At 48.0% G+C, this 12,926-nt stretch overlaps 1 protein-coding gene across 21 annotated transcripts in view; it reads right to left on the bottom strand.

The window, feature by feature from the left end:
* Zmynd8 (zinc finger MYND-type containing 8) overlaps nucleotides 1-12,926 on the bottom strand; it is a 98,496-nt gene that overhangs the window by 53,337 nt on the left and 32,233 nt on the right. For 15 of the 21 annotated variants that reach the window (XM_041670805.1, XM_041670818.1, XM_041670819.1 and 12 more), the window contains 3 exons: nucleotides 12,257-12,405; nucleotides 4,207-4,425; nucleotides 896-1,009 (listed from right to left, as the gene is read on the bottom strand). In XM_041670805.1, coding sequence (XP_041526739.1) covers nucleotides 896-1,009; nucleotides 4,207-4,425; nucleotides 12,257-12,405 — 482 coding nt within the window. Of the gene's footprint in view, nucleotides 1-895; nucleotides 1,010-4,206; nucleotides 4,426-12,256; nucleotides 12,406-12,926 lie in introns of those variants that run through there. The other 6 variants (XM_041670812.1, XM_041670820.1, XM_041670823.1 and 3 more) reach the window with 2 other exon arrangements.

The following is a 12,926-nucleotide window of genomic DNA, read 5'->3' as shown; positions in this document are numbered from 1 at the left end:
AGTATGGGAGTAATTTTAATGTCTTCGGGAAATGGGGGGAAGGGTTTCTGTGGGCTAGACTGAAACTTGTTTAGAAGATCAAGGTGGCCTTTAACTTCTGTGGAAATTATAGGCATGTGTCACCAAGACTAGGTTAAAATATTACCTTTTAAAACACAGATATAGACTGGGTGATGGTGGCACATGCCTTTAATCCCAGCACTCGAGAGACAGAGGCAGGTGGATCTCTGTGAGTTTGAGGCCAGCCTGGTCTACAGAGAGTTCCAGGACGGGCTCCAAAACTACACAGAGACACCATGTCTCAAAAAAAAAAAAAAAAAAAAAGACACATATATTTTGGGGATGAGGATAGATAGAGGTCTTGACCACAAGAAAAATAAAACAAGGTATTTTCTGGCGTTTTCCTGAAACCATCATGGTAAACACCAACCGCAACAGCAGCAGCGCTGTCGCGACAGGGGCTCTCAAGGGTGCTGCTGTGAGGTGCACACCCATCTCTCCCCACTGTCCAAACAGAAGAGATCAAACCCCGCCCCACTTGCTGAAGGGCAGCATCGCCCCCCTTGGCGAGCTCACTGGCTCAGTCTCACTAGGGTGAGCGAGCAGTAACTTTGCTCTCAAGAAAATCCCGTGTGGGGAGGAGCAGAGGCCCTCCTTGTGATTTTGACCTCATAACTCTTCAGGACCGTCCCTTACCCCATCCATCCTGCTAGCAACTGTCTCCTGACTAAACTCTTCCTGGATCGTGTCTTATGTCTGAATATACAAGAAGACCCCAAGGGTATGTCAGTGTGTCTGAAAAGCAAGGCCACCAAGGAACACATGGGGCATGGAAGGAACAGAACAGAAGCCACTGTCGCCATTATGCTGACAGCAGCGGGAATAGTCCTCTTACCCCTGGCTGCTTCATTTTCTGAATGGCAAACTTGAGCAGGTAGGACAGCTGTTCAATGGTCAGCATCGTCATGGCTTTGCTCTGTGTCTCGATGCATTCTGCTACTGTAATCTTCTACAAGTCAAAAAATCACACACACACACAGGTCTGTTAGGGGGAAAACACATCACAGCCAATGCATCTGTCTCCTTCTAGTTTTGTTAATGCACTCAGAAGTAAATGCAGTTCCCGTCTGAGAACGGCGATCCACGAACACTGCATCAGGAAAGGATTCGGACTCGTGAAGATATAATGATCTGGGACCTGGCGAGGTAGCAGACTGCAACCTTTGGGTCTTAAGAACTGAGTATGAGCCAGGAGGGGGTGGCACACGCCTTTAATCGCAGCACTTGGGAGGCAGAGGCAGGAGGATCTCTGGGAGTTCGAGGCCAGCCTGGTCTACAGAGAGAGTTCCAGTCTCGAAAAACCAGCCACCCCACCAAAACATTGAATTTGAAAAGAAAGGCCACTGAGAGTAGATGGAGGGAATTGCAACACAGAAGGCGTGCTCACAGCCACTGTCATATCCTCTGGGGGCCTTGAACTACGGATGAGCAGGCTAGCATGGCCGTTCTCAAGGACACTGCTGATGCAGGGGAATGGAGCACACTGCAGAAGAATTAAGGGAAGGGGATCAGCTAATGAGAAACATGCCTCGTTCTCCATGCCAAAGGACATGAACCCACTGAGGGCATCCTACAAGAGGCAACCTCTCCTTTGTCCTTTCCTTCTTTGAAAACCATCTCAGTAATGTAGACCAGGCTGGCCTAGAACTCACTCTGTAGACCAGGTTGGCCTCAAACTCCCAGAGAACGACCTACCTCTGCTTCCCAAGAGCTGGGATTAATTAAAGGTGTGCACCACCATATCCTCTTTCCCGTTTCTATTCCTTACCTTTCTTTCTTCTTTTCCTTCCTTCCTTCCCCTCCCATTCTCTTCTCTCTTTGGAGAAAGAATGTTGCTATGTAGCCCAGGCTGGCTTCAAACTCCTAATCCTCCTGCCTCAGCCTCCCAAGTGGGCTTACAAGCATGTGCTACCATACCCAGCTCAGAATGGTCATCTCAGAAAGGACATACCTATCAAAGAAAAGACCCAGAAAAACAAGTGGAACCAGACTGCCACTGAAGCCTCATACCACATCTTGGGGACTCTGAGGGTTACGTGGAAGCAACAAAAAAAGAAAAAAAAAAAAAAAAAAAGCAAATCCTAAAATGTCGGGGACTCTTCTGGCCTCTCTGTGGAAGGAGAGCTGAGACATTCCCTCCAGGTAATTTGGAACCAGTTTCCATCTGTCATAGCTCAGGGGCCGAGCTTCCAGTGAACTCCCAGTGTGGTCGGTTGTCAAGAAAAGGGACACACAGAGTCACTCAAAAACTGATAACGGTGCAGAGCATATAAATCGACACCATTTGATCGTCTCAGCTGCCTTTCCTTTCACTCCGGGGCGGGGAACGGGGGAAATAAGGGCCCTGAATCTGAACACACAGCAAGCGGACCTGCATGCCTAGATCCCAGTTCTTTCTGGGTGCTGCAGAACCATAGTGGGCATAGAGAGTGTTGCCTACCACCCCGCCCCCCAAGCTTCTTCCTCCTTCCTGGCAGGGACTGATAGATTAGTACAGGGTAGGAGTCCCAGTCAAGCTTTTTCAACAGGGGAATTGGTGAGCAATGCTGACCAAGGAGCCCAAGGGCAAATTAACTGGAAGACACTAGAAAAAAACTCTCCCACCTAAAAAAGGAAAGGTTAGGACACGTGCTAGTCTTTTAAGGAAACCGTGGCCTAGGGGACAGAGAGGAGCCATCATCTTAATGGTGAGACAGCGAGCTTGGCTCCAAACAACCTGGCAGGCCCTACTCACTGGCTGCTTCCCACACAGGGTGGTCACACGCTGTGGCTGTGACATCTCAGACAGCATTCATTACAAGCATCGCTTGCAGAGACGGCAGCCTATCTCCACACGCTCTGTCTGGGGACTCGGACAAAGTGGGGGGATGCTCAAGACAGAAGAAAACTGCTGGAGGCTCAGGGACCCACAAAACTAAGGGGAAGTAACCCCAGCTCTAAAGAGGAGGGAACTGGCAGCGGAGTGTGCAAGCCTGTCTGGAGGAACCCCGGGGGAGCCATCAGCTGGCTCTGGCTGTGACGGAAGCACAAGACCCCGTCAGGGCCATCATCATTTGTTTCGAAGTCTAATTAATTTCGAGTATTTTTCTTCTTTTTCTCCTTTCCCCACCCAAGAGTGGCAAGACAAGCGTGTTTTCCTGTATTGAGTTCCTCCTGAACACACGCGTCTAGGCGGCACGTCCCTCTCACACAGGATGCTAATCTAATCCAGTGCACGGTGGAATCCCAGAGATGCTCTGAGATGATGTGAGAGACTGACACTTGTTTCCAGCAGTGCAGAGAGCATCAGCGAGCTGCACGGAACAGAGGGAGCTCGGGCAGTCAGCTGCATGACGAGATAGTTCACCCTTGCTGCTGAGGAGACGCGGGGTGGGCTACCTTCACTCTAGAAGGCAGGGTCGCAGTACCGAACCTGCAGCTTCCTCTGCCCAGACATCACGCCCTTCAGATCCTCCTCATATCTCGGTGTGATCTTCCCAGGCTTGGATTCTTAAAGGGGGGGGACGCCTTAGTTCCCTCTTCCCATCTTCTGTCCGTTTTCTCCACATTTCTTCAACCTATTTATTATAAGTAACTGTCTTTGGAGTTTTGTCCAAATAGAAACAATAATAATAAAAGGTTATCCTCCTCTCTGTCGAAAGCGCTGTTGAATCCCCAGCACCTAACAGGCACTGGAGAAATGCTTGTTGCACGGAAGGAAACATGAGACGTCGCCACGTGGAACACACACACACCAGAGCGGTCTTCCCAGCCGGGCTGCTGGCGAGGACTCAAAGCCGAAGGAAGGAGGGAAACACAGCCCGGCATCTTTTCAAAAGGCATCGTCAGCCATTACAGATCTACAAGGTCCCTTCCAAGGCACTCACGGCAGAAGCAGCAGAGGCACAGCCGCAGAGGTCTGAAAGCGCTCCCAAGGCTCGTGAAGAAGCGGGGACAGGCAAGGCGACATGTCTTCCCAAGGGCTGCCCCACTGCAGCCAGCGCAGAGGCGGGTCCCCAGAGGGGGTGGCCAGGGTAGAGCAGGCAGGAGGCAAGACATTTCTCTTTCCCTCTATTTGGATTATTTGAAATTTTTAAAAAATAAAAGGAAGAAAAGAGAAAGGAGAGGAAATGAGGAAGGTCATGAACTCATTCATCGGGAACTAACCTCACATTCAGGACAAAACCAGTCCCCCTCTGGTTCCGATGTCAGTCTCAGACACTTAGCGTGATAAACCCGGGGACAGAGCTCACAGCAAAGGACTTGTCCTTCCCGGTGACAAACCCAGCAGTAGAAATCATTCCGTCCGTCCTGCGGTACAACATCAACAGGGTCTGTGGTGAGTGGCTGCTTCATATAGTAAAACGGACCATGTCTTAGCTCTGACTGAAATGTAGGCAAGAAAGACAGGTGGGGTTTCAAAACAAATGTGGTTTCTCAGCAGTCGTTTTTGCACAAGTACATCACAAACAACACACCAACATCACACACCTCACAAACCCACTCCACAGCCAGGCCACCTCCACTTCCCAACTAGACACAGCCGGAGCCAGGCAGCAGTTTGTGGAGCCCCTTGCCTCTGTGTTAGAAGGCCAGAGATTGAAGGCTAGCACCTGAGAGTTAGTGGCTAGACAGCAGGAGCATACCCGAATGCACAGTTGAAACACCCCCCCACACTGGCCAGCTGCGTGACCTGGGCCATGTCTCCCTTTACCTCCCTCCCAGCCTCGATTTTCTCATCTGTAAAATGGGGTTGAGAGTCCCAATGTGTTGGTATTAAGCGGCGGCACCGCCACTGCCTGCAAAAACGGAAGGGCCCAACATGCATGAGCCCAGATTTACACAGCTAATGTAGGTTTGGTAATTTGCCCTAGTGTGCTTTAAATAGTAGTTATTCTTTTTTAAATATTTATTTATTATATATACAATATTCTGTCTGTGTGTATGTCTGCAGGCCAGAAGAGGGCACCAGACCTCATTACAGATGGTTGTGAGCCACCATGTGGTTGCTGGGAATTGAACTCAGGACCTTTGGAAGAGCAGGCAATGCTCTTAACCACTGAGCCATCTCTCCAGCCCTTAAATAGTAGTTATTTGGAGGGTAAAAACAGTTAGATTTGGTTCACGTGAAATTATCTCTGTTATTTAAGCATATCTCCAGCGTAGAAAATATCTCCAAGAGGCTCTCCAGAGCCGTGATCCTTGGAGCTGGGTGTTCGCATCCACCAAGAAGCCTGCTCACTTTATCAGAACTAACAACGGCAGAGAGAGGAAAGGGCAAGGCAACTCTTGAGAACCAGACATCCTCCTGCAGGGCCGCATCAGGAAATGCGTCTCTAGAAAGAGACATTTGAGAACACAGCAAAGCCAAACACAGAAAAGCCTGCAGCAGCAGCCACGAGCAGCCAGCACTGCGAGGACTGTCAAACAGCCTTGGAAAAGCTACGTGACCTTCAGAACCACAGGGGGATAAAGAAACCAGACCTCCGCAACAACCCCGTGGGTGTCGCTAGATATCACATTTACACAACACTATCTCCCTGACAGTAAAATATTACCATTTCGTCCAATAAGATCTCACACTGGCTGCATACTGCAAATTCTGATAATATGGACAGTAGAGCAGACTGTGTCTGGGATCTGAGGCAGTGGGACTGTGGGTCTGAGGCCAGTCTCTGAAGACAGACCATGTCTCAAAAACAAAACAAGGGCCAACAAGAAGACTCAGCAGGTAAAGGCCAGCCTATAAAAACCAGTTTGATCCCTGGAACCCATAGCAAGGAAGGAGAGAACCCCATATCTCAATCACACAGACACTCACGCAGATATACTCACACATACATACACACACTTTCACACACACAGACATTCATACATACACACTTTCACACACACAGACATTCATACATACACACTTTCACACACAGACATTCATACATACACACACTTTCACATACATAGACATTCATACGTACACACTTTCACACACACATTCATACGTACACTTTCACACACACACATTCATACATACACACTTTCACACACATAGACATTCATACATACACACACTTTCACACACACAGACATTCATACATACACACTTTCACACACACAGACATTCATACATACACACACTTTCACACACACACACATTCATACATACACACACTTTCACACACATAGACATTCATACATACACACTTCCACACACACATTCATACATACACACTTTCACACACATAGACATTCATACATACACACTTTCACACACATAGACATTCATACATACACACTTTCACACACATAGACATTCATACATACACACTTTCACACACATAGACATTCATACAAAGACACTTTCACACACATAGACATTCATACATACACACTTTCACACACACAGACATACACATACTCTCCCACTTTGTATTTAATTTTTAAAAGTGCGTATGTGTGAAATGAACAGGGGTCTGCTACATTTCTTGTGATTACTACTCTTACATGCTTCTACATTTATTGATATTGAGCTAAAATGAAAAGCAGTTAAAGCATTTTGTTGACTAAACATCTGACTTCTCAGCCTGGTGGTGGCGGCACCCGCCTTTAATCCCAACACTCAGGCAGAGATCGACAGATCTCTGGACTAGTCCAACCTGGACTAGAGAGCGAGTTCCAGGACAAGTCAGGGCTTTTACACAGAGAAACTCTGTCTCAAAAAACAAAACAAAACAAAAAAAAAACCTTCTCAATAGGTCCAGACTTCTGTGTTCACGTCTATCACTGCTTTTCCCTCCAGCACCTGGAACTGAGCCCAGGGCTTAACAGCACACAGAGCCACACCCCACGTCTCTATCTGACAGGCTAGCACAGTGGTGCTGAATCTCCCTAATGCTGTAACCCTTTGATACTGTTCCTCATGTTGTGCTGGCCATAAAATTATTTTCATTACCACTTCATAACTATAATTTTGCTACTGTTACGAATCGTAATGTAAATATCTGTGTTTTCCGATTTTCTTAGGCAAGCCCTGTGAAAGGGTCATTTGATCCCAAAGGGGTCTAGACCCACAGGCTGAGAAACACTGGGCTAGAGTCTCCAGGATGAAAAAGCTTTAGAGCTACAGGCCTCCCACGCTCTTCCCGGATTCTAGGATGAGTCAGTGCTCTGCACGCTTGTCTGGTCCTCCCACGCTCCTTCAGGGAGCGCCTTGGGGACTTATTTCGCTCATCTGTGGAATCAATCTTTTTAAATCTCTCTTCTAAGTTAATCTCCCTATTTCAGTTCAACTGGAGGGGTACAGGTGGCCCACAGAGGAATATCATTGTTGGGACATTCTGTAAATGGTACATTTTTTTTTCCAGGCAGTGGTGGTTGCCAACGCCTTCAATCCCAGCACTCGGGATGCAGAGGCAGGCGGATCTCTGTGAGTTCAAGACCAGCCTGGTCTACAAGAGCTAGTTCCAGGACAGGCTCCAAAACCACAGAGAAACCCTGTCTCGAAAAACAAAAAAAAACAAAAAAAAAAAAAAAAAAGGGAGATTTTTGTCTTTGCCTGGATCACCCTACACGTGCCTAGCCTGGTCTACAGAGTGAGTTCCAGGAAAGCCCCGACTACAAAGAGAAACCCTGTCTCTAAAAACAAAACAACACCCCCCCCAAAAATAATAATAATGTACTGTGGCACGCAAGTTCAAGGCAGCCTTGTGATTTAGCAGTACCCCATATCTCAATAACAAAAGAATAAAGTCAAAACTCAGGGTAACCTAATATGACACGAGGGTCCACTGGGCCCAACTGGGCATTTCTACTATTGCTTTTGTTTCTTTAATGGCTCAGTTTCCCCCAGGCTCCTCCTATCTGCCTCGCCCCAAGTGGATATCCTCAGGACCAAAGGGACAACCAAGTGACTCTGCTCTCTTCAGGGACCCCCCTCCATCCCCCCCCACTCCAGGAGCGTCAGTGGCTGCAGAAACAGTCACCCTGTCAATCATGTTCCCCTAATAGGCTGTTTCTGTTTTCTGCTTAAAAAAGAAAAAAAAAAAAAAAGAAAAGAAAAACAACCTGGTAACAAATGTGGAGGTTTTAAAAGTAAAAGCCAACAATGTCAGGTAAAATGAATTCTGATTTCTCTCTCCCACGCGCATAAAGTATGTAACCGGCCTCCAGCAAAGCGCACAGCCCGAGCGACAAGGGGATAATTGCAGGTTACAGAGTAAATGTTTTTATTCCCTGGCTCCTGCCCCAGGTCAGCTTAACAAGAAAATGGAAAAGGCCTATTCACTCACTCCAGGGATGTTCTCATCCACACTACACCTGGCAGATGTTGTCTAGCCCAGATTCTCTAAGAATAATAAGCAAAGGGCTGGAGGGGTGGCTCAGTGGTTAAGAGCAATAGCTGCTCTTAGGGAGAGCCTGGGTTCAGTTCCCAGCACCCAGCGCTCACAATTTTAACTCAAGTTCCAGGGCATCCCTCACCTTTCTTCCGGCCTCTATGGGCACTATACACAAGTTATGCTGGCAGAACTCATACATATAAAATGAAAAGAAATAAATCTTTAAGGATAGTAAGTAGCAGGATTGAACAGGCCAGGAGGACTCCAGCACCTACATGGCTGCACACACTTCGTACCACTCCAATTCCAAGAAATCTGACCTCGAAGGGCCCCTGCTCGTACACGATGCACATAAACTCATGCAAGCAAACACACATAACATAAACTTTAAGAATAATAAATAAATCTTTTAAAAAGTCAGGCATGGCTAGGTGGTAATGTGGCTCATGCCTTTAATTTCGGAGGCAGAGGCAGACAGATGGCTGGGAGTTTGAGACCAGCCTGGTCTACGGAGCAAGTTCCAGAACAAGCTCCAAAGCTACACAGAGAAACCCTGTCTCTAGATAGATAGATAGATAGATAGATAGATGATAGATGGATGGATGGATAGATGGATGGATAGATAGATGATAGATAGATAAATGAGTGGATGGATAAATGTATGTCAGGCATGGTGGCGCACACTTTAACTCCAGCACTCCAGAGACAGAGGCGGGGGCGGGGGAGGGGGGTGTCTGTGAGCATGAAGCCATAATGAGTTCCAAGTCAGCCAGGGCTACATGATGAGACTCTATCTCTAAATAAGTAACTATCTGTGATCCCTCTGACAGTGAAAAGGGTGAAGCACGCTCCTGGCAATGCTGAAGCATTCTCGGGCAACTCATTTATATTGAGTTTCATGATCTAAGTTGATGAGGATGACTGACCAGGTCTCTTCCTCAAGGAATAGGTTCCACGGAGACACGAACTCGGATAGTTGGATTCAGAGTCCAGAGTGTTAATCATTACACCATGGGAGTTGGTGATCCCTTGATAGCGTGCATGAAAATTGGCCCTTTCTGGGCTGGAGAGATGGCTCAGTGGTTAAGAGCATTGCCTGCTCTTCCAAAGGTCCTGAGTTCAATTCCCGGCAACCACATGGTGGCTCACAACCATCTGTAAAGAGTCTGGTGCCCTCTTCTGGCCTGCAGACATACACACAGACAGAATATTGTATACTTAATAAATAAATAAATAAATAAATAAATAAATAAATAAATTGGCCCTTTCTGCTAATGTCATTATGCTAGAAACAACCAAGGATTCAAAGGGCAAGGACTCTTCTTTCTGCCTAGTGAGTAGAATCTCCCCGTCAATCAACCATAGACAATACATATCCAAAGCCCTCGTGAAGATCTAACTGGAGCTCCAAGAGAAAGCCTGTGTGTGACCTGATTACACAGTCTGTGTCCCCGATGCTGGGAGCTAGGTCATGTGCCCTGATGTAGAGCAAGAGTCTTTCTTCTGCAACCCTGCTGACAAATCCCTAGAGGCCTAGAGGCAAGGTCAGTTCCTTTGTCTCCTCACCATCGCCCCTCTGCTCCCATACCCAGGCCATGGAGTCCCACTCTCCGTCAAACCCTGAGCGACAGCAATGCACGACACTGATGTCTATGAGGCCAATGATAAGACAAGTGACAGAGTTACAGGCAATAAACACCCACGTGAAGCTGAGACACGGCTGAAGTGGGCGAGTTTGGAGATGGGCCGTGGACTGTGGCTTCCGCAATTTGCTTATATAAGACTAGGCCTTGCTAGGTAGATAGCCTAGGCTGGCCACTAACTCACTATGAAGCCTAGGATGGCCTCTAATTTCCCATGGGACTCGGACAGCCTTGAACTCTGATACTTTTAACCTCAGCTTCCCAAGTGCTAGAATGCCAGGTGTGGACGGCCACAGCCTGGCTGAGAAAACATGTGGGTAAGAAAGGGAGGAAAGAATGTTCACATGGACCCACTAACAGAAAGTCAACCGGTTCTCAGAGACCCAAGGACACACACGAGTAAGCTCATGACTGTGTGGAGGCCAGAGGTGACAATGATGACCTCAGGTGTCATCCTTTAAGAAGGCCCTCCACTTCCTTAAGACAGTCTACTCACTAAGTAGGCTAGCCTGGCCGACCAGGGAGCGCCAGGGATTCCCCTGTGCCCACCTCCCCACCACTGGGATTACAAGCAAACACTGGGCATTTTGGGGGCTGGAGAGATGGCTCAGCGGTAAAGAGCACTGATTGTTCTTCCAAAGGTCCTGAGTTCAATTCCCAGCAACCACATGGTGGCTCACAACCACCTGTAATAAAATCTGGTGCCAACTTCTGGCCTGCAGGGACACATGCAGGCAGAACATTGTATACATAATAAATAAATATTAAAAAAAAAACACTGGGCATTTTTACATAGGTTCTAGGCTGTCTCAAACGCAAGTCAGGTCCTCAAGCTTGTACGACAAATGCTTCACAAACTGAGCCATGACCCCTGTGTTTCTTTTGAGTCTTCACTCCTACTAGTTATAATGGCTCCCAGGTGACAGGGGCCAGAATTTACCAGCTAGACAAGCAAAGCTAACCCCACTTGCCCTGAGACCCTGAAGAGGGAACACCTCTGCACTCCCGTTTACCAGAGACAGTTACAGCCCTTCCAAAATGATAATATCTGTGCCTTCTAACAGAATGAAAAACTCAGTTTCTCAGTCACTCTTGCCCAAGAGAGCCACGCATGGTTTGTGGCTTCCATGTCAGACACTGTGGGTCTACAATGCTTTTTCAGATACTGGAGGGGGGGGGTGTTATGTGCAGAGACCTTAAGTTTGCTAGAGCCAGATTCCCAGGCCAACCAGGGTTACAATAGAAAGGGGGGCGGGGGGGGGGGGGACTGCTAGAGTCAGACTTCTTTTTCAAATTCTGTCACCCTATTTGCATCATTAATTAATGGTGTTCAATCAGTGCTCCCAGCAGCCGTGTGGACTGGGCAGCAGCACAATCCTCATCTTGGGAATAAGAAAGCTCATCACACACAAGAGGTTAACTGCCCAAAGCCGCAAAGCCAAGGTTGAGCTGGCTGCGCTCGCTATATAATTTCGAGAGTGAAAATAGATTTACGCTCAGAAACACATACGTGAGGCCTCAGGCATTTAACCATTGTGAGCCCTCTTCCCGGAAAAGCAGCAACTTTGCTTAATTCGACCCCTGCTCCCCAGAGCCCACTCCAGACCGTGATAAAACACAGAATGGATGGAAGAACCAGCACTGAAGGCCTCACAGTCACAGAGGGGACAGACACCCTACCCAGTCCATTCTCAGGGCCTCTCATCAGTTCACATCCGCAGACTACCTAACCTGCACCGGAGGATGGAAAGCTAGAAGATTCTTTACATAAAATCCGAGAAGACAGCCTTTTCCATGCAGCTGACATTGCTGGCTGCCAGGAGGGCGGGTCTGCAGAGCAGAGAAAAGGACAGTGACACGTGACCAAAGCTAGACATGGCACTGTCTCTCCACCGCTGACCAACATTTTACAGATGAGAAAATGGTCTCAGGCACGCAGTCCCCTGTCTTAGCCCAGAGAGAAGGAAAACTCGGAGACCACCAAAAACTCCAGCCTGTTCCAAAAACAATGACCACCACCCCCCAAGTCTGGCTCACAGCTCCATCTATCCTCTGTCCCCAAAACAGATCTGAAACCCCGCTGAAAAAACTGTTTGCTCAAGCCTCCTGTGAGCTGCCCGTTATGTAGATGACAGCTCGCGCTAGGCCGCCTGCTACATTAATGCCACAAACCCAAGCGGCACCACTGCTGCCTGGCCCCCATCCCACGGATACAGAAGCCACTCGCGGTGGCTCTTTTACCTGCTCCTTATTGCTACTGTTCAGTAAGCCGGGTTTCTTTTTCTTTTTAATGGGGCTTGTGGAGGAGTCTTGGGGCGAATGGCCATTGGAGGAATGTGGAGGGCTGGGGAACTTCCGTTTCTGAGCCGTTCGCTCTGTAGAGCCAGGATCTGAAAAAGACATAGAAGACCATGTTTAAAAAGCTGTCAAGGAGACCTGGGTCACTTGGAGAGGGCGTGGAGGTGACAGTCACAGTCATCCTGTCCCCAAACTCCGAGTGACATGTCAGAGTTTCCCACCTAGAATCTACCTGTCTCCTCCTTCAGGTCAATGGGTCTTTCTTCAGCCTACGTAACATTTATGGAAACTCTTAACTTGGTGCCAAAGAACACAAAAGAAGAAGCCTCAAAACATCTAGATCTTTGGCTTCTCTTAAAAACAAGGCAACAAAGCAAGGCCATAGACCCCATGGCACCTGCTACAGCTGTGTAGCTGATCAACTATCTTCCAACTACTTAAACAAAACCCCCTTCACTATCGCAGCCCTGATGACAAGGCCATGACCGTGGTCTGAACGTGAAAAACCCTCTCAGGCTCATGTATTTCGACGCTTGGCAACCAGCTGGTGGCGACGTTATGGGAGCCGCGGTATATTTAGGAGATGGAGCCTCACCAGAGGACATGGGTCACT

Source organism: Microtus oregoni, unplaced genomic scaffold, assembly GCF_018167655.1.
Source record: "Microtus oregoni isolate MIOR12 unplaced genomic scaffold, Mior012 000020F_ref0000438, whole genome shotgun sequence".
Lineage (NCBI taxonomy): Eukaryota > Metazoa > Chordata > Mammalia > Rodentia > Cricetidae > Microtus > Microtus oregoni.
This window is presented reverse-complemented; position numbering and strand designations above follow the sequence as displayed.